Genomic DNA, 27,765 nt, shown 5'->3' on the forward strand with positions numbered 1-27,765 from the left:
GAAGAGTTCTCTCTTGCCTCTCACAAGGGTTCCATTTTTGGGGACTCTTATAGATTCCGTAGAAATGAAGATTTATCTGACAGAAGACAGATTAACAAAGCTTCTAAATGCATGCCGTGTCCTTCATTCCATTCAACTCCCGTCAGTAGCTCAATGCATGGAGGTGATCGGCTTAATGGTAGCAGCAATGGACATAGTTCCCTTTGCACGCCTACCTCTCAGACCGCTGCAATTGTGCATGCTGAGTCAGTGGAATGGGGATTACTCAGATTTGTCCCCCACTCTGAATCTGGATCAAGAGACCAGAAACTCTCTTCTATGGTGGCTTTCTCGGCCACATCTGTCCAGGGGGATGCCTTTCAGCAGGCCGGACTGGACAATTGTAACAACAGACGCCAGCCTTCTAGGTTGGGGCGCTGTCTGGAATTCTCTGAAGGCTCAGGGACAATGGAGTCAGGAGGAAAGTCTCCTGCCAATAAACATTCTGGAATTGAGAGCAGTTCTCAATGCCCTTCTAGCTTGGCCCCAGTTAAAGACTCGGGGGTTCATCAGGTTTCAGTCGGACAACATCACGACTGTAGCTTACATCAACCATCAGGGAGGGACAAGAAGCTCCCTAGCAATGATAGAAGTATCAAAGATAATTCGCTGGGCAGAGTATCACTCTTGCCACCTGTCAGCAATCCACATCCCGGGAGTGGAGAACTGGGAGGCGGATTTCTTGAGTCGCCAGACTCTTCATCCGGGGGAGTGGGAACTTCATCCGGAGGTCTTTGCCCAAATACTTCGACGTTGGGGCAAACCAGAGATAGATCTCATGGCGTCTCGCCAGAACGCCAAACTTCCTCGCTACGGATCCAGATCCAGGGATCCGGGAGCGGTTCTGATAGATGCTTTGACAGCACCTTGGAACTTCAGGATGGCTTATGTGTTTCCACCCTTCCCGCTGCTTCCTCGATTGATTGCCAAAATCAAACAGGAGAGAGCATCAGTGATTCTAATAGCGCCTGCATGGCCGCGCAGGACTTGGTATGCAGATCTAGTGGACATGTCATCCTGTCCGCCGTGGTCTCTACCTCTAAGACAGGACCTTCTGATTCAGGGTCCATTCAAACATCAAAGTCTAACTTCTCTGAAGCTGACTGCTTGGAAATTGAACGTTTGATTTTATCAAAACGTGGGTTTTCTGAGTCGGTTGTTGATACCCTGATACAGGCTAGAAAGCCTGTTACCAGAAAGATTTACCATAAAATATGGCGTAAATACCTATACTGGTGTGAATCCAAAGATTACTCCTGGAGTAAGGTTAGGATTCCTAGGATATTGTCTTTTCTACAAGAAGGTTTAGAAAAGGGTTTATCGGCTAGCTCATTAAAGGGACAGATCTCAGCTCTGTCCATCTTGTTACACAGGCGTCTGTCAGAAAATTCAGACATCCAGGCCTTTTGTCAGGCTTTAGCTAGGATCAAGCCTGTGTTTAAAACTGTTGCTCCGCCATGGAGTTTAAACTTAGTTCTTAACGTTTTACAGGGTGTTCCGTTTGAACCCCTTCATTCCATTGATATAAGATTGTTATCTTGGAAAGTTCTATTTTTAATGGCTATTTCCTCGGCTCGAAGAGTCTCTGAGTTATCAGCCCTTCATTGTGATTCTCCTTATCTGATCTTTCACTCAGACAAGGTAGTTCTGCGTACTAAACCTGGGTTCTTACCTAAGGTTGTCTCTAACAGGAATATCAATCAAGAGATTGTTGTTCCCTCCTTGTGTCCAAATCCTTCTTCAAAGAAGGAACGTCTTCTACACAATCTGGATGTAGTTCGTGCCCTCAAGTTCTACTTGCAGGCAACTAAAGATTTTCGCCAAACTTCTTCCCTGTTTGTCGTTTATTCTGGACAGAGGAGAGGTCAAAAAGCTTCTGCTACCTCTCTCTCTTTTTGGCTTCGTAGCATAATACGTTTAGCCTATGAGACTGCTGGACAGCAGCCTCCTGAAAGAATTACAGCTCACTCCACTAGAGCTGTGGCTTCCACTTGGGCCTTTAAGAATGAGGCCTCTGTTGAACAGATTTGCAAGGCTGCAACTTGGTCTTCGCTTCATACTTTTTCCAAATTTTACAAATTTGACACTTTTGCTTCTTCGGAGGCTATTTTTGGGAGAAAGGTTCTTCAGGCAGTGGTTCCTTCTGTATAATGAGCCTGCCTATCCCTCCCGTCATCCGTGTACTTTTGCTTTGGTATTGGTATCCCAGAAGTAATGATGACCCGTGGACTGATCACACATAACAGAACAAAACATAATTTATGCTTACCTGATAAATTCCTTTCTTCTGTTGTGTGATCAGTCCACGGCCCGCCCTGTTTTTTTTTAAGGCAGGTACATATTTTTTAAATTATAATTCAGTCACCACTACACCCTTGGCTTCTCCTTTCTCGTTGGTCTTTGGTCGAATGACTGGAGGTGACGTAGAGGGGAGGAGCTATATAGCAACTCTGCTGGGTGAATCCTCTTGCACTTCCTGTAGGGGAGCAGATAATATCCCAGAAGTAATGATGACCCGTGGACTGATCACACAACAGAAGAAAGGAATTTATCAGGTAAGCATAAATTATGTTATATATGTGTGTGTGTGTATGTATATACGTATGTATGTTTATAAGTGTGTGTGTGTATGTATATATGTATGTATATGTGTGTGTGTGTGTGTGTGTGTGTGTATATATATATATATATATATATATATATATATATATAATGCAGATTTGTATGTTTATATAATATAAAAAAATATTGAAATATTGCAGTTTAACAGATTTTTTCTTTTAATAAAAATATGTAAAGCTTTTAGTGTGTGCCTGTCATAGCAGGTTAACAAAAAGCTGCAGTACAAGCAGATCTCAACAAAATGAAGTGTCGGCAAAATAACTTTTAATATTACTGTACGCACTTGTGTTTTTCACTTATTGACTACATAGATCTTAGCTCAATGCACATGTCGCACTCAAGTCAAAATAAACTCTTATGATTCAGACAGAACATGCAGTTTTAAGACACTCCAATTTATTTCTATTATCAAATCTTTTTATATTCACATTTTCTGGGGAACAAGCTCCTACTGAGCATGTCCACAAGCTCACAGGGTATATGAATACTAGTCTTTGATTGGCTAATGTCTGTCACATGATACAAGGGGCCAGAAAATGGGGGATAAAATGCATTTGTCAGAAAAAAAAATCTACTGCTTATTTGAAATTCAGAGTAGGTGTTAAATCATTGTCTCTTTATTTTGTACTTGTTAATTATGTAATTCTACTGCATTGGTCCTTTTAAGTGTACAATTATATCACCCAGGTTGAAGACGATTTTGTGCTGGAAGCAGAGCAGGAAAAGTTTATTGAGGAACTGAGACAAATAGTCACCCAGGCCCAAGAGATACTGCGCAGTATGCCAGCTGAGAAAACAAACACAGACTCTCTGCAGACTGAAGCAGGCAGTCAGGTGGGTGATGATATATAGAGTACTGTTTATACCAACTGCCTTACTCCCAACTCTATTTACATTTTGTATTTCTAATCTAGGCAGGGTCATCGGAACATGTACAGATACCAGTGCCAACATCTGCTCAGACTGGCGGTGAGTGGGTTTTATTATCACTCTCAGAATACAAGTTTTCATGAACGTTAGAGGGAAGATTGCAAGTTAATAGTGATAGTATAAATTAATAATCTTGGTAGTTCACATCACTTTAATAATACCAGGTTGAAAAAGATGCTCAGAATCTGTCCCTTTTCTTGAGGGTTGTATTCAAGCCAGCACTGGAGGTGGCTTGAACTAACATTAAAGGGACATTAAACTGCTGAGCTCAACTAACCTGGAATGGTTAGTACTCACTATGTTGTTGCTTTTTCAGCTCTTTTCAAATCCGTTTTCCTATTTTAATAACTTTTTAAAGGTGCCAGATACTGAAGCTCCGCCTCTTTATACTAGGCGCCGCCATCTTGAAGCTCAGGTATTCTCACAACCTTTGACATAAGCTGTGCACATTCACAGATCAGTGATGTTGTCCACTTTTTTTTTTACAGCTGTGTAATGTGGTTCAGGTTAGGGTGCATGACAAAAAGCATTGGCTGTACATTTTTGCTGAGGCTGCATTGCTCTATATTATTGTTTAGTGCATTTTTAAATATATTTTGTGTACCTTTTAAAACTGCAAATATGTAAAGTTCACATGATGGATCCAGGACACTAACCTGAAGCACGTTTATACAGCTGTTTTATCACTGATCTATGAGTGTGCACAGCTTTTGTCACAGGCTGTGAGAATACCTGAGTTCCAAGATGGCGGCACCCAGTACAGAGAGGCGGAGCTTCAGTGGCTGGCACTTTTGAGCTTTTAAAACAGGAGAACTGATTTGAAAAGAGCTGCAGGAACAGGATGAAATGCAACAACATAGTGAGTAGTTACTATTCTTTTGTAGCTGTGTATAACAATTTAAGCTAGTTATAAGCCCCTTTAAATGCACATTCTTCTGGCAAGCTTGTAAATAAATACATTCTTATCCATTCAAAAACATGAATGCTGCAAGTTTAAATACATTTTTTTCTTATGCACTTTCTTATTTACCTTCAACTACTGCATAAAAGATAAAAGAAAGAGGTGTCTCTTTAAGGTGGAATATCCATGCTTCTGCCACAAGCCAAATCATTGTTTGCAATAGCAGTGAGGAAAATATGTGGTTTATTTGCATATATTATTGATCTACTGGAATTAACCATATGTTTTTGCACAATAACGAACTGTAGTAGGTTCTTTCAGCACCTATGGATTTGTGAGCTTGTAAAGATATAAATGTGTTTATTACAAGCATGTGAAAGTGTTTTTGTAAATATACCTTCATTTTGGCTCACTAATATTCACCTAGTGGGATCCCTGTCTAATAGAGTAATGGAGACGTTTTGATCACTCACCCTTTTACCACCATAAAGATGCTGCTCTTACAGATCCTCTCATTCTTAGCATTGTCCATTACAAGATGGACAGGACTAAGCCCCTCTCCACTACTTACCGGTGTGCTGTAACTCAGAAGGAATTTCTAATGAGATAATATGGCAGTATGCTTTCTTGACCTCAGAATGATGCTGAAAAGGTGCTTCACAGCTCTGTAGTGGGTGTGATTTCATTGTCTGTGTGTAGTTTATTTTTTATAAGGTGGTTAGAGTCCAGGAGCTGTTACTCCTGGGATTCAACACCTGTCTGCTAGGAAGAAGGCAGATTTAGCATTTTCTTTGCCTCACGGGAGGAAAGTAAAGAATGTAGGTGCTCCAGATTCATCTATCCCTTTTCCCCCTCAGTGAGCTGCTACTGAGAGACGGGGGGGGGGGGGGGTTGGAGCATTTGGCAGCAACTAATTCAAAGGTCTTATTACATTTTCAAATGTCTTATTGCTGACAGATAAGATTTTTTTTTTTTTTAAGTTTTTATTGAGGTTTCAATAGACATTACAATGAAATGATATGCAGGGTCATGATACATAAATTACCATATCACACAAATCTTACATATCGATTGTTGACAAACTAATGATAAAAACAGACACATTAGAGACACGAACATCTGTGTAACATACAGGCAGCTAAAACAAAGCAGGTTACTAGTGCACTAGTAAGACAATATTTGACAAAACGATATCTGAGACATATACATCTGAATGAAATAAATATTAGTGACCCAGAAAAATTCAAACCTCTAATTAAATATATTTGGTTCTTACACCTCCTTTGGCACACTAACTCACTCTTGGACTTTCAACCTATTATGTGATAAATAATGGAGGTGGGTATTTGATGATATAGGGCCACTTTTGGACCCTCTAGGAAAGGACTATGTGAATTTACAGTATTAGTGATAAGAAAAAAGAAAACTAAGGAACTGTGGAGATTGGAGACAAACTAAATAGGCTAATACCAACTTACTTCCAGCTTAGCATACTTAAATACGAGCCCATAGGCTATTGGTCAGTGATTTCCATTGAAGGATTAAACATTGTACACCTAAATAATAATTAAGCTTTTTGGGCAGCAGAAAATTGGATTGTGCTTTTGGAGGAGATTTAAAGGACTAAGAAGGCCTCTGTGGGAAATAAAGTAAAGCAGATACATGTTATTTAACCTTTGTTGTACATAAGATTACTCAGTATCATAACAATTAATTTACAGGTTAATGCAGTTAATGACTGTTCAATTTTACTCTTCAGTACTAGGAATAGTGGGCCCCAGCGCCACGGCCGCTGGAACCAAGGCCACCAATAAGAGAACTTAAGATGCTCAATAATGTATCCAGCTTTGTAAAAGAAAAATACAGTCATAATATCAGTATATTTGAGTAAGAGTATACCACAGGTTATGTGCTGTTATCAGGGTTAATAATATAGGCTGAGGGATGGATCAACATACATAGAAAATAAAGGTGTCATTTCTTAACCTAGCAGATCCTTAGGAAATATAGAGCTTGGACTAGTTGGCAGGGACTGTGACCTATAAAATAAATATATAATCTTTATGTGCAGGTGATGAAACTGGGAGGAATGTTTGGCTCAATTTGTGGGGATTAGCACTACCATCAACTAGTTGTTTATGCTAAACCATGACTGTGAAAGAGTTAGTGGATTAGCCATGAAATACATAAGTACATACTGTACATCCATAGCACATAAATCCGTTCTGGGGTATACAGTCCTTTCTAGCTCTGTGATGAGTATATTCACATATTCCAGCCATTCTTAGCTATTAATAATCATGTGGAAAGCTGACTTAAAAAAGGTAAAGAAAACTTGTCTCACACATACAGACTCAAAATATTTGGCTACAAAGGTTAAGAGTGGGATCTGGTGTCCATGTAATGTAAACTCAAGCGCTGTGCTGTCATATTATTAAGTACATATGAACAGATGGGATAAACAGATCAGTACTTCACTACAGTCCATGAACTCCCACCTCAGGTGATCCACTGTAGTACTGCGGCGTCTAATCATCCAATTCCTCTATTACTCCGCACCAATGTAGGGTCATAGGGATGTAATATCATAAAGTCCGGTGGGTCACTTCGCCCCCCAAAAAGGAGCAACATTATGAGTGAGACGAGAGTTCCAGTCAGAGACTAAAGGGTTTGATAATGTCAGCCAGCTCTCATTGAACAACACTGCCCTTAGGTCTCGATTCTCCTGTGGTGTTTAGCCCACACCATGTCGTTCTGCTCGCAAGCCGCCAGTCCCAAGAGCAGGAGGCCGCTCACCCCTGGGACTGGGGACTGTTAGATGCTGGGAATCTAAGTGGGTCCATAAAATATGAGTCGGCACTTGCCCTCCATATGTACCGAACAGAGCGACTGTAGGAAATGGGGGTTTGTGGTACCTGACAGCGGCACAGCTATCTAAGATCAAGAATCCCCAGGCTGTCATTTCATTTCCTGACTTGGGCACAAATCGGCTCTGCTTCCCTGTTGTGGGGCTGTCGGTCTCGCCCCAAGCCCCGCATGGGGATAAACATACCTCTGTCTCCTGTGAACCCGTGTCAGGCCCAGTTTTTGTAGGGAGTACATGAGGCTTTGTGGAACAGGCTAGGTCTCCAGCGATCTGCTTTTGGGCCGCCTCCTTACATATTTTCGGTCTGATTTCCACTTGCTGGCTGGAGGGCATTGTAGGATAGGATAGGACATGTCTCCAAACATCTCAGAGACTGCCTGTGTAGGTATATGGTTGGGCAGGGTTTTTGGTGGGTCCCGGTTTGCTGAAATTTGCGTTGAAGCCATAAGGTCAGCCCCTCCGGTCAGATTCAGATCTGACATGTTCAGCGGGTGCCCGGGTTGATCCTCTGGGAAGCTGCCCCTCAAAGAGGATAGCACATAGATCTCTCTCTAGGTCTCGGAAGTGCTCCTGCAGTAGTCTGCTCACTCGCTCCTCCCATTTTGCTAGAGCCTCCATCTTATCACTGTGAATTCGGTGTAATATATAGCTCAGAATAGTCCCTTTCTATAGGTGATGGTTTTCTATTAGAAGTAGAAAAGGCAGTTTAAACACAACTGCTATACCCCAAGTGTGGGGGGTGCTGAGTCCTCGTGGTAAGGCCGCCGCCTAAGGTTCCAGCGGTCCAGATCTGGGTCTAGTTTTCATATACTCTGCAAATTTGGTGTCTTTTAGATCCACAGTTTGTGGGCTGTTCAAATTTGCCAGTGATTTCTCTTGTAAGATGTATCGAGTCCACGGATTCATCCATACTTGTGGGATATTCTCCTTCCCTACAGGAAGTGGCAGAGAGAGCACCCACAGCAGAGCTGTCTATATAGCTCCTCCCTTAGCCCCACCCCCAAGTCATTCTCTCTGCCTGCTTAACTGCTAGGAAGGGCAAAGAGGAGTGTGGTGACAAAAATGTTTGTTGTCTATTCTGGTAAGCGGAGAGGTCAAAAGGCTACGGCTACCTCTTTCTTTTTGGCTGCAAAGCATCATCCGTATGGCTTATGAGACTGCTGGCCAGGAGCCTCCTGAAAGAATTACTGCTCATTCTACTAGAGCAGTGGCTTCCACATGGGCTTTTAAAAATGAGGCTTCTGTTGAACAGCTTTGTAAGGCGGCGACTTGGTCTTTGCTTCATACTTTCTCTTGTAAGGTGTATCCAGTCCACGGATCATCCATTACTTGTGGGATATTCTCCTTCCCAACAGGAAGTTGCAAGAGGATCACCCACAGCAGAGCTGCTATATAGCTCCTCCCCTAACTGCCATACCCAGTCATTCTCTTGCAAGCTCTCAACATAGCTGGAGGTAGTAAGAGGAAAGTGGTGTAATATAGTTAGTTTTTTCTTCAATCAAAAGTTTGTTTTTAAATGGTACCGGAGTTGTACTATTTTATCTCAGGCAGCATTTAGAAGAAGAATCTGCCTGCGTTTTTCTATGATCTTATCAGAAGTAACTAAGATCCACTGCTGTTCTCACACATGTCTGAGGAGTGAGGTAACTTCAGAGGGAGAATGGCGTGCAGGTTATCCTGCAATAAGGTATGTGCAGTTTAAGTTTTTCTAGGGATGGAATTTGCTAGAAAAAAGCTGCTGATACCAGATTAATGTAAGTTAAGCCTAAATACAGTGATTTAATAGCGACTAGTATCAGGCTTGCTATCAGAGGTATATACTCTGATTAATGTGCAATATAAAACGTTTGCTGGCATGTTTAATCGTTTTTATATATGCTTTGGTGATAAAACTTATTGGGGCCTAGTTTTTTCCACATGGCTGGCTTGATTTTTGCCTAGAAACCGTTTCCTGAGGCTTTCCACTGTTGTAATATGAGTGGGAGGGGCCAATTTTAGCGCTTTTTTTGCGCAGTTAAAATTACAGACAGAGACATTCAGCTTCCCTCAGCAGTCCCCTGCATGCTTTAGGACATCTCTGAAGGGCTCAAAAGGCTTCAAAAGTCATATATTGAGGAAGGTAAAGCCACAGTGAAGCTGTGGCAGTTGTTGTGACTGTTTAAAAAACGTTTTTTTCAATTTGTTAATCCGTTTTTTGTATTAAGGGGTTAATCATCCATTTGCAAGTGGGTGCAATGCTCTGCTAACTTGTTACATACAATGTAAAAATTTCGTTAGTTTAACTGCCTTTTTTCACTGTTATTTCAAATTTTAGCAAAATTTGTTTCCCTTAAAGGCACAGTAACGTTTTTTTATATTGCTTGTTTAACTTGATGTAAAGTGTTTTCCAAGCTTGCTAGTCTCATTGCTAGTCTGTATAAACATGTCTGACATAGAGGAAACTCCTTGTTCATTATGTTTAAAAGCCATGGTGGAACCCCATATGAGAATGTGTACTAAATGTATTGATTTCACTTTAAACAATAAAGATCAGCTTTTATCTTTAAAAAAATTATCACCAGAGGATTCTGGCGAGGGGGAAGTTATGCCGACTAACTCTCTACACGTGTCAGACCCTTTGACTCCCGCTCAAGGGACTCATGCTAAAATGGTGCCAAGTACATCAGACGCCCATAGCGATTACTTTTCAGGACATGGCGGCAATCATGGATAATACCCTGTCAGCGGTATTAGCCAGACTGCCGGAATTCAGAGGAAAGCGCGATAGCTCTGGGGTTAGACGTAGTACAGAGCGCACAGATGCCTTAAGGCCCATGTCTGATACTGCGTCACAATATGCAGAAGCTGAGGAAGGAGAGCTTCAGTCTGTGGGTGACATTTCTGATTCGCGGAAACCTGATTCAGATATTTCTACTTTTAAATTTAAGCTTGAGAACCTCCGTGTATTTCTTGGGGAGGTGTTAGCTGCTCTGAATGACTGTGAAACAATTGCAGTACCAGAGAAATTGTGTAGACTGGATAAATACTATGCAGTGCCGGTGTGTACTGATGTTTTTCCAATACCTGAAAGGTTTACAGAATTCATTAATAAGGAGTGGGATAGACCCGGTGTGCCGTTTCCCCCCCCCCCCCCCCTCCTATTTTTACAAAAAATTTTCCAATAGACGCCACCACACGGGACTTATGGCAGACGGTCCCTAAGGTGGAGGGAGCAGTTTCTACTTTAGCAAAGCGTACCACTATCCCTGTCGAGGACAGTTGTGCTTTTTCAGATCCAATGGATAAAAAATTAGGTTACCTTAAGAAAATGTTTATTCAACAAGGTTTTATCCTGCAGCCCCTTGCATGCATTGCGCCTGTCACTGCTGCTGCGGCGTTCTGGTTTGAGTCTCTGGAAGAGGCCTTTCAGACAGCTACTCCATTGACTGAAATACTTGACAAGCTTAGAACACTTAAGCTAGCTAATTCTTTTGTTGACGCCATTGTTCATTTGACTAAACTAACGGGTAAGAATTCTGGATTCGCCATCCAGGCACATAGGACGCTATGGCTTAATTCTTGGTCAGCTGACGTGACTTCAAAGTCTAAATTACTTAACATTCCCTTCAAGGGGCAGACCCTATTCGGGCCTGGTTTGAAGGAAATTATTGCTGACATTACTGGAGGTAAGGGTCATACCCTTCCTCAAGACAGGGCCAAATCAAAGGCCAAACAGTCTAATTTTCATGCCTTTCGAAACTTCAAGGCAGGTGCAGCATCAACTTCCTCTGCTACAAGACAAGAGGGAACTTTTGCTCAATCCAAGCCGGGCTGGAAACTTAACCAGTCCTGGAACAAAGGCAAGCAGGCCAGAAAGCCTGCTGCTGCCTCTAAGACAGCATGAAGGAATGGCCCCCTATCCGGTAACGGATCTAGTAGGGGGCAGCCTTTCTCTCTTCGCCCAGGCGTGGGCAAGAGATGTTCAGGATCCCTGGGCGTTGGAGATCATATCTCAGGGATATCTTCTGGACTTCAAAGCTTCCCCTCCTCAAGGGAGATTTCACCTTTCGAGATTATCTGTAAACCAGATAAAGAAAGAGGCATTCTTACGCTGTGTGCAAGACCTCCTAGTTATGGGAGTGATCTGTCCAGTTCCACAGTCTGAGCAGAGACAGGGTTTTTATTCAAATCTGTTTGTGGTTCCCAAAAAAGAGGGAACCTTCAGACCCATTTGGATCTAAAGATCTAAAACAAATTCCTCAGAGTTCCATCGTTCAAAATGGAAACTATTCGGACCATCCTACCTATGATCCAGGAGGGTCAGTACATGACCACAGTGGATTTGAAGGATGCTTACCTTCACATACCGATTCACAAAGATCATCATCGGTTCCTATGGTTTGCCTTTCTGGACAGGCATTACCAATTTGTGGCTCTTCCCTTCGGGTTAGCTCCAGCTCCAGGAATCTTTACAAAGGTTCTGGGATCGCTTCTGGGGGTCCTAAGACCCCGAGGTATATCAGTGGCCCCTTATCTGGACGACATCCTGATACAGGCGTCAAGCTTTCAGATTGCCAAGTCACATACGGACATAGTTCTGGCATTTCTCAGGTCACATGGGTGGAAGGTGAACGAGGAAAAGAGTTCTCTATCGCCACTCACAAGAGTCTCCTTCCTAGGGACTCTGATAGATTCTGTAAAAATGAAGATTTACCTGACAGAATCCAGGTTATCAAAGCTTCTAAAATCTTGCCGTGTTCTTCATTCTATTCCGCGCCCTTCGGTGGCTCAGTGTATGGAAGTAATCGGCTTGATGGTAGCGGCGATGGACATAGTGCCATTTGCGCGACTACATCTCAGACCGCTGCAACTATGCATGCTGAGTCAGTGGAATGGGGATTACACAGATTTGTCCCCTCTGCTAAATCTGGATCAAGAGACCAGAGATTCTCTTCTCTGGTGGCTATCTCGGGTCCATCTGTCCAAAGGTATGACCTTTCGCAGGCCAGATTGGACAATTGTAACAACAGATGCCAGCCTTCTAGGTTGGGGTGCAGTCTGGAATTCCCTGAAGGCTCAGGGATCGTGGACTCAGGAGGAGAAACTCCTCCCAATAAATATTCTGGAGTTAAGAGCAATATTCAATGCTCTTCTAGCTTGGCCTCAGCAACCCTGAGGTTCATCAGATTTCAGTCGGACAACATCACGAATGTGGCTTACATCAACCATGTTAGAAGTCTCCAAGATAATTTGCTGGGCAGAGACTCACTCTTGCCACCTATCAGCAATCCATATCCCAGGTGTAGAGAACTGGGAGCGGATTTTCTAAGTCGTCAGACTTTTCATCCGGGGGAGTGGGAACTCCATCCGGAGGTGTTTGCTCAATTGGTTCATTGTTGGGGCAAACCAGAACTGGATCTCATGGCGTCTCGCCAGAACGCCAAGCTTCCTTGTTACGGATCCAGGTCCAGGGACCCAGAAGCGGCACTGATAGATGCTCTAGCAGCGCCTTGGTTCTTCAACCTGGCTTATGTGTTTCCACCGTTTCCTCTGCTCCCTCGACTGATTGCCAAAATCAAACAGGAGAGAGCATCGGTGATCTTGATAGCGCCTGCGTGGCCACGCAGGACCTGGTATGCAGACCTGGTGGACATGTCATCCTTTCCACCATGGACCCTGCCTCTGAGACAAGACCTTCTACTACAAGGTCCTTTCAATCATCCGAATCTAATTTCTCTGAGACTGACTGCATGGTGATTGAACGCTTGATTTTATCAAAGCGTGGCTTCTCCGAGTCAGTCATTGATACCCTTATACAGGCACGAAAGCCTGTCACCATGAAAATGGCGTAAATACCTTTATTGGTGTGAATCCAAGAATTACTCATGGAGTAAGGTTAGGATTCCTAGGATATTGTCCTTTCTCCAAGAGGGTTTGGAAAAAGGATTATCAGCTAGTTCTTTAAAGGGACAGATTTCGGCTCCGTCTATTCTTTTGCACAAGCGTCTGGCAGAAGTTCCAGATGTTCAAGCTTTTTGTCAGGCTTTGGTTAGAATTAAGCCTGTGTTTTAAACCTGTTGCTCCCCCTTGGAGCTTAAACTTGGTTCTTAAAGTTCTGTTTTTGATGGCTATTTCCTCGGCTCGGAGAGTCTCTGAGTTATCTGCCTTAAAATGTGATTCTCCTTATCTGATTTTCCATTCAGATAAAGTAGTTCTGCATACAAAACCTGGGTTTTTACCTAAGGTAGTTTCTAGCAAGAATATCAATCAAGAGATTGTTGTTCCATCATTGTGTCCTAATCCTTCTTCAAAGAAGGAACGCCTTTTACATAATCTGGACGTGGTCCGTGCTTTAAAGTTTTACTTACAAGCTACTAAAGATTTTCGCCAAACATCTACACTTTTTGTTCTTTACTCTGGACAGAGGAGAGGTCAAAAAGCTTCGGCAACCTCTCTTTCTTTTTGGCTTCGGAGCGTAATACGCTTAGCCTATGAGACTGCTGGACAGCAGCCCCCTGAAAGGATTACAGCTCATTCTACTAGAGCTGTGGCTTCCACCTGGGCCTTTAAAAATTAGGCTTCTGTTGAACAGATTTGCAAGGCGGCGACTTGGTCTTCGCTTCATACTTTTTCAAAATTTTACAAATGTGCTACTTTTGCTTCTTTGGAGGCTATTTTTGGGAGAAAGGTTCTACAGGCAGTGGTTCCTTCCATTTAAGCCTGCCTTGTCCCTCCCTTCATCCGTGTACTTTAGCTTTGGTATTGGTATCCCACAAGTAATGGATGATCCGTGGACTGGATACACCTTACAAGAGAAAACATAATTTATGCTTACCTGATAAATTTATTTCTCTTGTGGTGTATACAGTCCACGGCCCGCCCTGTCTATTTAAGACAGGTAGTATATTTTTCTTTAAAAAACTTCAGTTACCACTGCACCCTATAGTTTCTCCTTTTTCTTCCTAGCCTTCGGTCAAATGACTGGGGGGGTGGAGCTAAGGGAGGAGCTATATAGACAGCTCTCTCTGCCACTTCCTGTAGGGAAGGAGAATATCCCACAAGTATGGATGAATCCTTGGACTCGATACATCACAAGAGAGAAATTTATCAGGTAAGCATAAATTCTGTTCTTAGTCAAAGTTGCCGGATGGGCTCAATAACCAGCGGGTTAGGAACATCCAACTCAGAGCCACAGATATTGCGACCTAACATGGCCGCTGCCTAGACACGCCCCCCCTCCTTATTCTACTATCAAGAGTTTGTTATTTTAAAATAGTGCTGGTATGTACTATTTACTCTGAAACAGAAAAAGATGAAGATTTCTGTTTGTGAGAGGAAGATGATTTTAGCAGACAGTAACTAAAATCGATTGCTGTTTCCACATAGGACTGTTGAGATGAAGTAACTTCAGTTGGGGGAAACAGTTAGCAGACTTTTCTGCTTAAGGTATGACTAGCCATATTTCTAACAAGACTGTGTAATGCTGGAAGGCTGTCATTTCCCCTCATGGGGACCGGTAAGCCATTTTCTTAGTCTCAAGCAGAATAAAGGGCTTAATATGGGCTATAAAACTGGTAGACACTTTTATGGGCTAATTCGATTGCTTTATTTGGACATTTTATACATGTTTATGCTTATAATTCACACTTATAAACTTGGGGAACGTTTTTTAACGGAGACAAAAAATGTTATAGAGATGCAACACTCATCTACTCTAATGCCAATTCCCAGAAAGTGCAATTGGTTTAACCTCTAAAAACCAAGTTAAAAATTAGACAAAAAGGAAGAGTGTCTGGGATGGCGCTCAAACAAATGGGGAGCTAAGAGTCAAACTAGGTAATGTGCAAGGCTCTGATATTAACCATATGTGTGTGTGTACTAGTGGCGTTATAAAAAGGTCAAAAGCAATAAACTAATCCGATGTAAAAATAGCAGGAAATGGAAAAGAGTAAATTTAAGTATGAATGTTTATTACATACAATTAAAAATATATAGTGATGCCGGCATCTAAAAACAAACACAATAAGTTTAAAATTATGATCAAGTGATCTCTTCTAAAACAAATGACAGAAATAAAGATACATGAGAATTCTTAAAAACCTGTTATGTCCTATTAGTATCGCAACATTGTCCAGCAAGTGGTTATTTGTGCAAACTTGTAACCAAAAAATTCCGGATAGCTTGCGTCCTCCTTTCCTTAGTGTTAGGGATTAGTGCAGCGTTCTCTGTAAGCGGTAGGAAAAAAGCGCTGTACACAAACAGTTCCAGGCTGCAGTGCAAAGGTGTTCCGGTGTGAAAGGTGCTCTGATGTGAGTGACTCTTTAACAATCCCACAAAGTATGAAGTAGGATCGGAGTTCCAAACAGGATATGGATAACAGAGGGGTTAGTATGAGTAGGTCCTGGGACAGGGATTATACATATGGGGCAAGCTCAAACAAGTTTTTATAGCTTCCCGATGTACCTGTCCTATCTACTTACGTACCCACTCTGTTGCTAACAAAAGTCTTATTAATCCAAAAAACTATCTTCTACCACTTTCCATGTTTGAATTGCTTCTCTATAGATGCTCCAACTGTACAAAATGAACTGGCAGCATCCACACTCAAACACAGACTTCGACTAGTTAAATTAAGAGACTTAATTTAACTAGTCGAAGTCTGTGTTTGAGTGTGGATGCTGCCAGTTCATTTTGTACAGTTGGAGCATCTATATAGAAGCGATTCAAACATGGAAAGTGGTAGAAGATAGTTTTTTGGATTAATAAGACTTGTTAGCAACAGAGTGGGTACGTAAGTAGATAGGACAGGTACATCGGGAATCTATAAAAACTTGTTTGAGCTTGCCCCATATGTATAATCCCTGTCCCAGGACCTACTCATACTAACCCCTCTGTTATCCATATCCTGTTTGGAACTCCGATCCTACACCATACTTTGTGGGATTGTTAAAGAGTCACTCACATCAGAGCACCTTTCACACCGGAACACCTTTGCACTGCAGCCTGGAACTGTTTGTGTACAGCGTTTTTTTCCTACCGCTTGCAGAGAACGCTGCACTAATCCCTAACACTAAGGAAAGGAGGACGCAAGCTATCCGGAATTTTTTGGTTACAAGTTTGCACAAATAACCACTTGCTGGACAATGTTGCGATACTAATAGGACATAACAGGTTTTTAAGAATTCTCATGTATCTTTATTTCTGTCATTTGTTTTAGAAGAGATCACTTGATCATAATTTTAAACTTATTGTGTTTGTTTTTAGATGCCGGCATCACTATATATTTTTAATTGTATGTAATAAACATTATTCATACTTAAATTTACTCTTTTCCATTTCCTGCTATTTTTACATCGGATTAGTTTATTGCTTTTGACCTTTTTATAACGCCACTAGTACACACACACATATGGTTAATATCAGAGCCTTGCACATTACCTAGTTTGACTCTTAGCTCCCCATTTGTTTGAGCGCCATCCCAGACACTCTTCCTTTTTGTCGAACGTTTTTTAACGTCAGGCACTATGTTAGACACCTTTTCCAGTCAGGAAGGGCCTTCCCAGTTGTAGGCTGAGCCTCATTTTCGCGCCATTACTGCGCAGTTGTTTTTGAGAGCAAGACATGCAGATGCATGTGTGAGGACCTGAAAGTAGTTGGAAAAGTTCCTAGAAGGCGTCATTTGGTATCGTATTCCCCTCTGGGCTTGGTAAAGTCACAGCAAAGGCTGTAGCTGGGACTGTATAGGGGTTAAATCTGTAACCGGCTCCGGTTTCGTTATTTTAAGGGTTAAAGCTCTGAAAATTGGTGTGCAATACTTTTAATGCTTTAAGACACTGTGGTGAAATTTTGGTAAATTTTGAACAATTCCTTCATATTTTTTCACATATTCAGTAATAAAGTGTGCTCTGTTTAAAATTTAAAGAGACAGTAACGGTTTTGTTTTAAAACGGTTTTTGTGCTTTGACAAGTTTAAGCCTGTTTAACATGTCTGTGCCTTCAGATAAGCTATGTTCTATATGTATGAAAGCCAATGTGTCTCCCCCTTCAAAATTGTGTGATAATTGTGCCATAGCGTCCAAACAAAGTAAGGACAGTACTGCCACAGATAATGAAATTGCCCAAGATGATTCCTCAGATGAAGGGAGTAGACATGGTTCTACATCATCTCCTTCTGTGTCTACGCCAGTTTTGCCCACGCAGGAGGCCCCTAGTACTTCTAGCGCGCCAATGCTTATTACCATGCAACAATTGACGGCTGTAATGGATAACTCCATAGCAAATATTTTATCCAAAATGCCTGCATATCAGAGAAAGCGTGATTACTCTGTTTTAAACACTGAAGAGCAGGAGGGCGCTGATGATAATTGTTCTGTCATACCCTCACACCAATCTGAAGGGGCCATGAGGGAGGTTTTGTCAGATGGGGAAATTTCAGATTCAGGAAAAATTTCTCAACAGGCTGAACCTAATGTTCTGACATTTAAATTTAAATTAGAACATCTCCGCGCACTGCTTAAGGAGGTGTTATCTACTCTGGATGATTGTGACAACTTGGTCATTCCAGAAAAATTATGCAAGATGGACAAGTTCCTAGAGGTTCCGGTGCACCCCGACGCTTTTCCTATACCCAAGCGGGTGGCGGACATAGTGAATAAGGAGTGGGAGAAGCCTGGCATACCTTTTGTTCCCCCTCCTATATTTAAGAAATTATTTCCTATGGTCGACCCCAGAAAGGACTAATGGCAGACAGTCCCTAAGGTCGAGGGGGCAGTTTCTACTCTAAACAAGCGCACTACTATTCCTATCGAGGATAGTTGTGCTTTCAAAGATCCTATGGATAAAAAATTGGAAGGTTTGCTTAAAAAGATTTTTGTACAGCAAGGTTACCTTCTACAACCCATTTCGTGCATTGTTCCTGTCACTACAGCAGCGTGGTTCTGGTTCGAGGAACTAGAAAAGTCGCTCAGTAGAGAGACTCCATATGAGGAGGTTATGGACAGAGTTCATGCACTTAAGTTGGCTAACTCTTTTATTTTAGATGCCGCTTTGCAATTAGCTAGATTAGCGGCGAAAAATTCAGGGTTTGCAATTGTGGCGCGCAGAGCGCTTTGGCTAAAGTCTTGGTCAGCGGATGTATCATCCAAGACAAAATTGCTTAACATCCCCTTCAAGGGTAAAACTCTCTTTGGACCAGAATTGAAAGAGATTATCTCAGACATCACTGGGGGAAAGGGTCACGCCCTCCCACAAGATAGGCCTTTCAAGGCCAAGAATAAGTCTAATTTTCGTTCCTTTCGTAATTTCAGGAACGGACCGGCCTCTAATTCTGCATCCTCTAAGCAAGAGGGTAATTCCTCACAGTCCAAACCAGCCTGGAAACCGATTCAAGGCTGGAACAAGGGTAAGCAGACCAAGAAGCCTGCTACCGCTAACAAAACAGCATGAAGGAGTAGCCCCCGATCCGGGACCGTATCTAGTGGGGGGCAGACTCTCTCTCTTTGCTCAGGCTTGGGCAAGAGATGTTCAGGATCCCTGGACGCTAGAAATAGTTTCTCAGGGTTATCTTCTGGAATTCAAGGAACTACCCCCAAGGGGAAGGTTCCACATGTCTCACTTATCCTCAAACCAAATAAAGAAACAGGCGTTCTTACATTGTGTAGAAGACCTGTTAAAGATGGGAGTGATACACCCAGTTCCAATGACGGAGCAAGGAATGGGATTTTACTCAAATCTGTTCGTAGTTCCCAAAAAAGAGGGAACCTTCCGACCAATTCTGGATTTAAAGATCCTAAACAAATTTCTCAGGGTACCATCGTTCAAAATGGAAACCATTCGAACGATTCTACCCACTATCCAGGAAGGTCAATTTATGACTACCGTGGATCTAAAGGATGCGTACCTACATATTCCTATCCACAAAGAACATCATCAGTTCCTAAGGTTCGCCTTTCTGGACAAACATTACCAGTTTGTGGCCCTCCCATTCAGATTAGCCACTGCTCCAAGGATTTTCACAAAGGTACTCGGGTCCCTTCTAGCGGTTCTAAGACCGAGGGGCATTGCAGTAGTACCATACTTGGACAACATTCTAATACAAGCGTCGTCCCTTTCAAAAGCAAAGGCTCATACAGACATCGTTCTGGCCTTTCTCAGATCTCACGGATGGAAGGTGAACATAGAAAAAAGTTCTCTGTCTCCGTCAACAAGAGTTCCCTTCTTGGGAACAATAATAGATTCCTTAGAAATAAGGATCTTTCTGACAGATGTCAGAAAGTCAAAACTTCTAAGCGCTTGTCAAGTTCTTCATTCTGTTCCACGTCCTTCCATAGCTCAGTGCATGGAAGTAGTAGGGTTGATGGTTGCAGCAATGGACATAGTTCCTTTTGCGCAAATTCATCTAAGACCATTACAACTGTGCATGCTGAAACAGTGGAATGGGGACTATACAGACTTGTCTCCAGTGATTCAAGTAGATCAGAAGACCAGAGATTCACTCCGTTGGTGGATATCCCTGGACCACCTATCCCAGGGAATGAGCTTCCGCAGACCAGAGTGGGTCATTGTCACGACCGACGCCAGTCTAGTGGGCTGGGGTGCGGTCTGGGAATCCCTGAAAGCTCAGGGACTATGGTCTCGGGAAGAGTCTCTTCTCCCGATAAACATTCTGGAACTAAGAGCGATATTCAATGCTCTCAGGGCTTGGCCTCAGCTTGCAAAGGCCAGATTCATAAGATTCCAATCAGACAACATGACGACTGTTGCGTATATCAATCATCAGGGGGGAACAAGGAGTTCCCTGGCGATGAAAGAAGTAACCAAAATAATACAATGGGCGGAGAATCACTCCTGCCATCTATCTGCGATCCACATCCCAGGTGTGGAAAACTGGGAAGCGGATTATCTGAGTCGTCAGACATTCCATCCGGGGGAGTGGGAACTCCACCCGGAGATTTTTGCCCAGTTGACTCAATTATGGGGCATTCCAGACATGGATCTGATGGCGTCTCGTCAGAACTTCAAGGTTCCTTGCTACGGGTCCAGATCCAGGGATCCCAAGGCGACTCTAGTGGATGCACTAGTAGTGCCTTGGACCTTCAACCTAGCTTATGTGTTTCCACCGTTTCCTCTCATTCCCAGGCTGGTAGCCAGGATCAAACAGGAGAGGGCCTCGGTGATCTTGATAGCTCCTGCGTGGCCACGCAGGACTTGGTATGCAGACCTGGTGAATATGTCATCGGTTCCACCATGGAAGCTACCTTTGAGACAGGACCTTCTTGTTCAGGGTCCATTCGAACATCCAAATCTGGTCTCCCTCCAGCTGACGGCTTGGAGATTGAACGCTTGATTCTATCAAAGTGTCGGTTTTCAGATTCGGTGATTGATACTCTGGTTCAGGCCAGAAAACCGGTAACTAGAAAGATTTACCATAAAATATGGAAAAGATATATCTGCTGGTGTGAATCCAAGGGATTCCCTTGGAATAAGATAAAAATTCCTAAGATTCTTTCCTTTCTGCAAGAAGTTTTGGATAAAGGATTATCTGCGAGTTCTCTAAAGGGACAGATTTCTGCTTTATCTGTCTTACTACACAAACGACTGGCAGCTATGCCAGATGTTCAAGCATTTGTTCAGGCTCTGGTTAGGATCAAGCCTGTTTACAGACCTTTGACTCCTCCCTGGAGTTTAAATCTAGTTCTTTCAGTTCTTCAAGGGGTTCCGTTTGAACCTCTACATTCCATAGATATTAAGTTGTTATCTTGGAAAGTTTTGTTTTTGGTTGCTATTTCTTCTGCTAGAAGAGTTTCAGAGTTATCTGCTCTGCAGTGTTCTCCGCCCTATCTGGTGTTCCATGCAGATAAGGTGGTTTTGCGTACTAAGCCTGGTTTTCTTCCAAAGGTTGTTTCTAACAAAAATATTAACCAGGAGATAGTTGTACCTTCTTCGTGTCCGAATCCAGTTTCAAAGAAGGAACGTTTGTTACACAATTTGGACGTAGTCCGTGCTCTAAAATTCTATTTAGAAGCTACAAAAGATTTCAGACAAACATCTTCTCTGTCGTCTATTCTGGTAAAAGGAGAGGTCAAAAAGCGACTTCTACTTCTCTTTCCTTTTGGCTTAAAAGCATCATCCGATTGGCTTACGAGACTGCCGGACGGCAGCCTCCTGAAAGAATCACAGCTCACTCCACTAGGGCTGTGGCTTCCACATGGGCCTTCAAGAACGAGGCTTCTGTTGATCAGATATGTAAGGCAGCGACTTGGTCTTCACTGCACACTTTTGCCAAATTTTACAAATTTGATACTTTTGCTTCTTCGGAGGCTATTTTTGGGAGAAAGGTTTTGCAAGCCGTGGTGCCTTCCGTTTAGGTAACCTGATTTGCTCCCTCCCTTCATCCGTGTCCTAAAGCTTTGGTATTGGTTCCCACAAGTAAGGATGACGCCGTGGACCGGACACACCAATGTTGGAGAAAACAGAATTTATGCTTACCTGATAAATTACTTTCTCCAACGGTGTGTCCGGTCCACGGCCCGCCCTGGTTTTTTAATCAGGTCTGATGAATTATTTTCTCTAACTACAGTCACCACGGTACCATATGGTTTCTCCTATATTTTTCCTCCTGTCCGTCGGTCGAATGACTGGGGTGGGCGGAGCCTAGGAGGGACTATATGGCCAGCTTTGCTGGGACTCTTTGCCATTTCCTGTTGGGGAAGAGATATTCCCACAAGTAAGGATGACGCCGTGGACCGGACACACCGTTGGAGAAAGTAATTTATCAGGTAAGCATAAATTCTGTTTTTTTGGACTTGACTGTCCCTTTAAAGATTTGTGCGCTCTGTAGTTGTGGCGGCTATGCTTCCTCCAAGTATGCACAAAAGTTCTATGTCTGAAAATCATCCTATCCTATCTATCCCATGGATAGAAATGTACGATGCTCCTTTTACCTAATTAAGAGAGCAAAAGTTTCCCCTCCAATCATTCCTAGTTCTGTGCATCATAGAATGGGCAGAGCTAGGTTCTCGTTTCCAAGAATTACACAGTGAAGGTTCCTCCTATGGGCGCCACCATTTTTCCTGGAAGTGAGTCATCAATCAACAGCTAATCATGCTAAGTTGCTTGCCTATGCTTTTCTCTGGGAGGGCTTTTGTATATGATGGTATGGAGCATTTCTATCTGCCTTTGGAACCGCAAGTCCTCTGTGCTGAGATGTGTCTCTGCAATCAGGATTAGGTTGATGTTACTAAAGGCTGTCCTCCTTTATGTTAGAATGGAGTATGTGGATTCTGCTCTGGGTGTCCAGGATGCACCGCCTGCTATTTCTGTGCAAAGTGCGGTTTTCTAGTGCTGTTAACTTATTCTTTCATCTTTTCTTTTCTTTCCTATGGCATGGAGAGTCCACAACTTCATTCCAATTACTAGTGGGATATTCAACTCCTGGCCAGCAGGAGGAGGCAAAGAGCACCCCAGCAAAGCTGTTGAGTGTAACTTCCCTCACCCATAATCCCCAGTCATTCTCTTTGCCTTTGTCAATGGAGGATGTTCTAAGATGGTGTCTTAAGATATTTAATCCTGTTATGGGTACTTTTCCCTGCAAGCAAGGATTAGGGGCTATGCTGTGTCCATGTCAATCTCTTTAGTAAGAGTAATGGTGGCTATTAGCAGTTAGAAATAAAGCAAAGACAACCTTGCCGCTTTCTAACATTATTGCTACCCCTTTACAGAAAGCCAGGGTTGGTTACTCTGTTCTTTCTTTTTCTGAAGGTCCATGATTGAGAATGGAGTGTTTATCACACCTAAGAAGCTGTTCCTGCCCTGCAGCTGGATCCACAGGTAAGTGCTATTGCCTTCTAGGTTTGAAGAACAGCACTTCAAGGGTTAATACTCAGTGGATTTCTTTCTGATGACACGGTGAGTCCACGGATCATCTAATTACTATTGGGAATATCACTCCTGCCTAGCAGGAGGCGGCAAAGAGCACCCAGCAAAGCTGTTAAATATCACCTCCCTTCCCTCCAACCCCAGTCATTCTCTTTGCCTACGCTTGAGTAAGGAAATGGTAAAGTTAGGTGTCTCAGAAGATTCTTCAATCAAGATTTTTTTTAATTGCAATACAAGTATGTGCTGTTTTTCCTCTAGGCAGGGTGTAGTCGTATTCCATTTCAGTCTCTTCAGTAGAGCATTGGTGGCTTTTAAGCAAAGGGAACTTGTGGGACATAATTCTCACTGCGCCTCCCTAAAATTTACATAAAGTGCTGCCCTTGTTATTAATTATCCACAGGTCTATGTGAGGGAGAGGACCTCTCAAACCTAGTGAGCTGCCTTGCTGCCAGGCAGAATTTATTGAGGTAAGTGCTAAATTTGTTTTTCTTAAGCAGTATTAAGGAAAAAATATGACACTTTATTATTTCCCTGAAATGGGATGTTTGATACATTAATCCTAATGTCTTAAGGGGATTATGTAAGGCAGTATTTGCAAGTACTGGGGACTTGAGGAGAATAGGCTCGATGTCGGTGATACTCTGTCAGTTTTTTAATATGGAGATTCACATAAAATGTCGACTGACACGTTATTTTTGACACACCCACAATGGGCGGGGCTTATGTGGCGGTAAAATTATTTGTTGCACACATATTTTCTCTCACTGTATATGAAGGAGAGAAATCTTGCAACTTGCTGTTTTTTAGTTATTTAAATGAATTAACGATCGTTTAACATTATTTGCAACAGCTCTGTTTTGGTTCTGGTTTCCATACACATTATCTCCGGTAATCCAGCAAGGTAGCCACCTCAGCAGAGCTAAAGCTGAGGTGTAAAAGCTGTCTGAAGTGTTTTGAAACATTATTTTTGATTATTGCATTACATTAAAAAATAAAGCAATTACATTTTTGCAGTTCATCAAAAGTAAAGCAGTTACATTTTAAAATTTAAAGAAACAGTAACGTTTTTTTTCTGTATAAAATTTTAGTAAAATTTAAATTTTTATTTCTAATGGGTCAAGACTCTGTTATAGATTACAGATGTCCTTTATGTTTGAATGCTAATATTAAACCACCAATTCTTTTCTGTTCCTCATGTGTTGAGAGAACACTAAATTTTAGGGATAGACTTTGAGCCAATATTGTCTAGGACGGATGCTGTCCAGGAGTCTTTTAACAATGTTCAAAATATGCCACAGTTTTCTCCTTCTGCAGTTTTTGATGCATTGTCTGCTTTTCCCTTGCTTCAGGGAAAGCTCAAGAGGAAATGTAAAGTGTGTATAGTTTCTGTCACGACCGTGTCTATTCCGAACGTTCCCTCTCATAGGTCTGAAGAGGAGGATACTTCGGTAGCATCTGAGGGTGAGATCTCAGATGCAGACAGTGTAATTCCTTCCCCTGATGCTGAAGTTGTATCCTTCAGATTTAAGCTAGAGCACCTCCGTTTACTACTTAAGGAGGTTTTAGCTACCCTGGACGACTCCATCATTACTGTTGTAGTCAATCCTAAGAAGTCTTGGAGGTTTTTTTCCTGTACCAGATAGAGCTACAGAGATTATTGCTAGGGAATGGGAGAGACCGGGTATCCCTTTTTTCTCCATCCCTATATTTAAGAAAATGTTTCCTATAGCAAGACGTTACCCAAGGTGGAAGGGGCAATTTCCACGCTAGCTAAGAGAACCACGGGGCTACTCAAGTAAATGATGTACACCAGGGTTTACAATGGCAACCTGCGTTGTGTATTGCTACCGTCACTAGTGCGGCAGCATACTGGTTTGATGCATTGTCTGATTCTATTCGGACAGTCACTCACCTCAAAGAGATCCAGGATAGGATCAGGGCCCTTAAGTTGGCCAATTCTTTTATTACGGATGCCTCCCTACAGGTTATTAAACTAGGAGCAAATATTTCTGGTTTTGCCGTATTGGCTCACAGAGACTTAAGGTTGAAGTCGTGGTTTGCGGATGTGTCATCTAAGTCTAAGCTTTTGGCAATCCCTTACAAGGGAAGGACCTTGTTTGGGCCGGGTCTGGCTGAGATCATTTCCGACATTACGGGAGGAAAGAGTCCTTTCCTCCCCCAGGATAAGAGGAATAAGCAAAAAGACGTCAGAGTAATTTTCGTTCCTTTCGAAACTTCAAGGGTAAGCCTTCCTCTACCTCTACAAAGCAAGAACAGTCCAAGCCATCTTGGATGTCTAACCAGTCGTGGAACAAGGGAAAGCAAGCTAAGAAGCCCGCCAACGAAAGGGGGGGGGCAGACTATCCTTTGCTCAGGCCTGGGCGTGATGTTCAGGATCCCTGGGCGGTTGACATCGTGTCCCAGGGATATATGCTATAGTTCAAATCTGTCCCTCTTAGGGGCAGGTTTCTTCTCTCAAGATTATCTTTAGACCAGATAAAAAGAGAGGCGTTCTTACTCTGTGTTCAAGATCTTTCCAACCTGGGAGTGATAGTTCCTGTTCCAATGCAGGATCAGGGTCTGGGATTTTACGCCAATCTGTTTGTGGTTCCCAAAAAAGAGGGAACCTTCAGACCAATTTTAGTTCTCAAGTCTAAACAAGATCCTCAGCGTACCATCCTTCAAGATGGAAACTATTAGTTCTATTCTTCCCTTGGTTCAAGAAGGTCAATTTATGACAATGGTAGATTTAAAGGACGCGTACCTGCATTTTCCTATCCACAGGGACCATCTCAAGTTCCTGAGGTTTGCATTTCTAGACAGACACTTCCAGTTTGTGGCTCTTCCATTCGGCCTTGCCACAGCTCCCAGAATTTTCTCAAAGGTTCTGGGATCCCTTTTGGCGGTGCTCCGATTGCGGGGCATTGCAGTGGCACTTTATCTGGGCGACATTCTGGTTCAGACACCATCCTTTCGACAAGCAAGATCCCACACGGAAATGTTATCCTTCCTGCGATCTCACGGATGGAAGGTTAATTTGGAAGAGAGTTCCTTAGTTCCAACTACAAGGGTAGTTTTCTTAGGAACCATAATAGATTCCTTATCAATGAAGATTTTTCTGGCAGAAGTCAGGAAATTAAGCTTTTTCGATTCCTGTCTAGTGCTTCAGTCCTCTCCTTGACCATCAGTGGCTCAATGCATGGAGGTAATTGGTCTGATGGTAGCAGCCATGGACATCATCCCGTTTGTCTGTTTCCACCTCAGACCTCTGCAGTTATGCATGCTCAGGTAGTGGAACAGAGATTATATGGATCTGTCTCCACGAGTACATCTGAAGCAGGAGACAAGGGATTCTCTTATTTGGTGGTTGTCTCAGTAACATCTCTCCCAGGGAACATTCTTCCGCAGACCCACCTGGGTGATTGTGACAACGGACGCCAGCTTTCTGGGATGGGGAGCAGTCTAGGGCTCTCTAAAAGTTCAGGGAACATGGACTCGGTTGGAGTCTGTTTTACCCATAGTTATTCTGGAGCTGAGAGCAATCTTCAATGCTCTTCTGGCCTGGCCTCCATTATCTTCGGCCCGGTTTACCAGGTTCCAGTCGGACAACATAACTTCAGTGATTTACATCAACCATCAGGGGGGTTTCTTGGCCATGGCGGAGGTAACCAAGATAATTCAGTGGGCGGAGTCCCACAACTGCTGCTTGTCAGCGATCCACATTCCTGGAGTGGACAACTGGGAGGCGGATTTTCTGAGCAGACAGACCTTTCACCCGGGGGAGTGGGATCTCCATCTGAAAGTGTTCTCTAACTTGATTCTCAAATGGGTCGTCCACCTTGGAGACTTCCATTGAGAAAGGACCTATTACTTCAGGGTCCCTTCCTTCATCCAAAATCTAGTTTCTCTGACGCTGAATGCTTGGAGATTGAACGCTTGATTTTATCTAAGCATGGATTTTATCTAAGCGTCGGTCTTTGAGACCATGATTCAACCTCGTAAGCCTATGACTAGAAAGATTTACCATAAAATATGGCGTAAATATCTGCATTGGTGTGAGTCCAGGGGCTACTCTTGGAGTAGAGTTCGGATTCCTAGAATTTTGTCTTTTCTCCAAGAGGGCTTGGAGAAGGGTTTATCGGCAAGGTCCCTAAAGGGTCAAATATTTGCCTTGTCTATTTTGTTGCATAAACGTCTGGCGGATGTACTAGACGTGCAACTGTTCTGTCAGACCTTGGTCAGCATTAGGCCTGTGTTTAAACCGGTTACTCCTCCCTGGTGTCCAAATCTAGTTGTTAAAGTTCTTCAACAGGCTCCGTTTGAGCCTACACATTCCTTAGATATTAAGTTGTTATCTTGGAAGGTTTTGTTTCTTGTTGCTAATTCATCTGCTCGTAGAGTTTCAGAACTCTCGGCATTACAGTAGGAGTCCCCTTACCTTATTTTTCTTTTGGATAAGGTAGTTTTTCGTACTAAATTCGGGTTTCTCCCTAAAGTGGTTTCAGATCGGAACCTTAATCAGAAGATTGTTGTTCCTTCCTTGTGTCCTATC

General features: G+C 42.7%; 1 protein-coding gene across 4 annotated transcripts in view; it reads left to right on the forward strand.

Moving 5' to 3' along the window:
* The window catches only part of WNK3 (WNK lysine deficient protein kinase 3), a 544,128-nt gene that overhangs the window by 290,207 nt on the left and 226,156 nt on the right, over window positions 1–27,765 (forward strand). For all 4 annotated transcript variants that reach the window (XM_053695870.1, XM_053695869.1, XM_053695868.1 and 1 more), the window contains exons 15-16: window positions 3,349–3,495; window positions 3,576–3,630. In XM_053695870.1, the coding sequence (XP_053551845.1) occupies window positions 3,349–3,495; window positions 3,576–3,630 (202 nt within the window). The remainder of the gene's footprint in view (window positions 1–3,348; window positions 3,496–3,575; window positions 3,631–27,765) is intronic.

This window comes from Bombina bombina, chromosome 12 (genome assembly GCF_027579735.1).
Source record: "Bombina bombina isolate aBomBom1 chromosome 12, aBomBom1.pri, whole genome shotgun sequence".
Classification (NCBI taxonomy): Eukaryota; Metazoa; Chordata; class Amphibia; order Anura; family Bombinatoridae; genus Bombina; species Bombina bombina.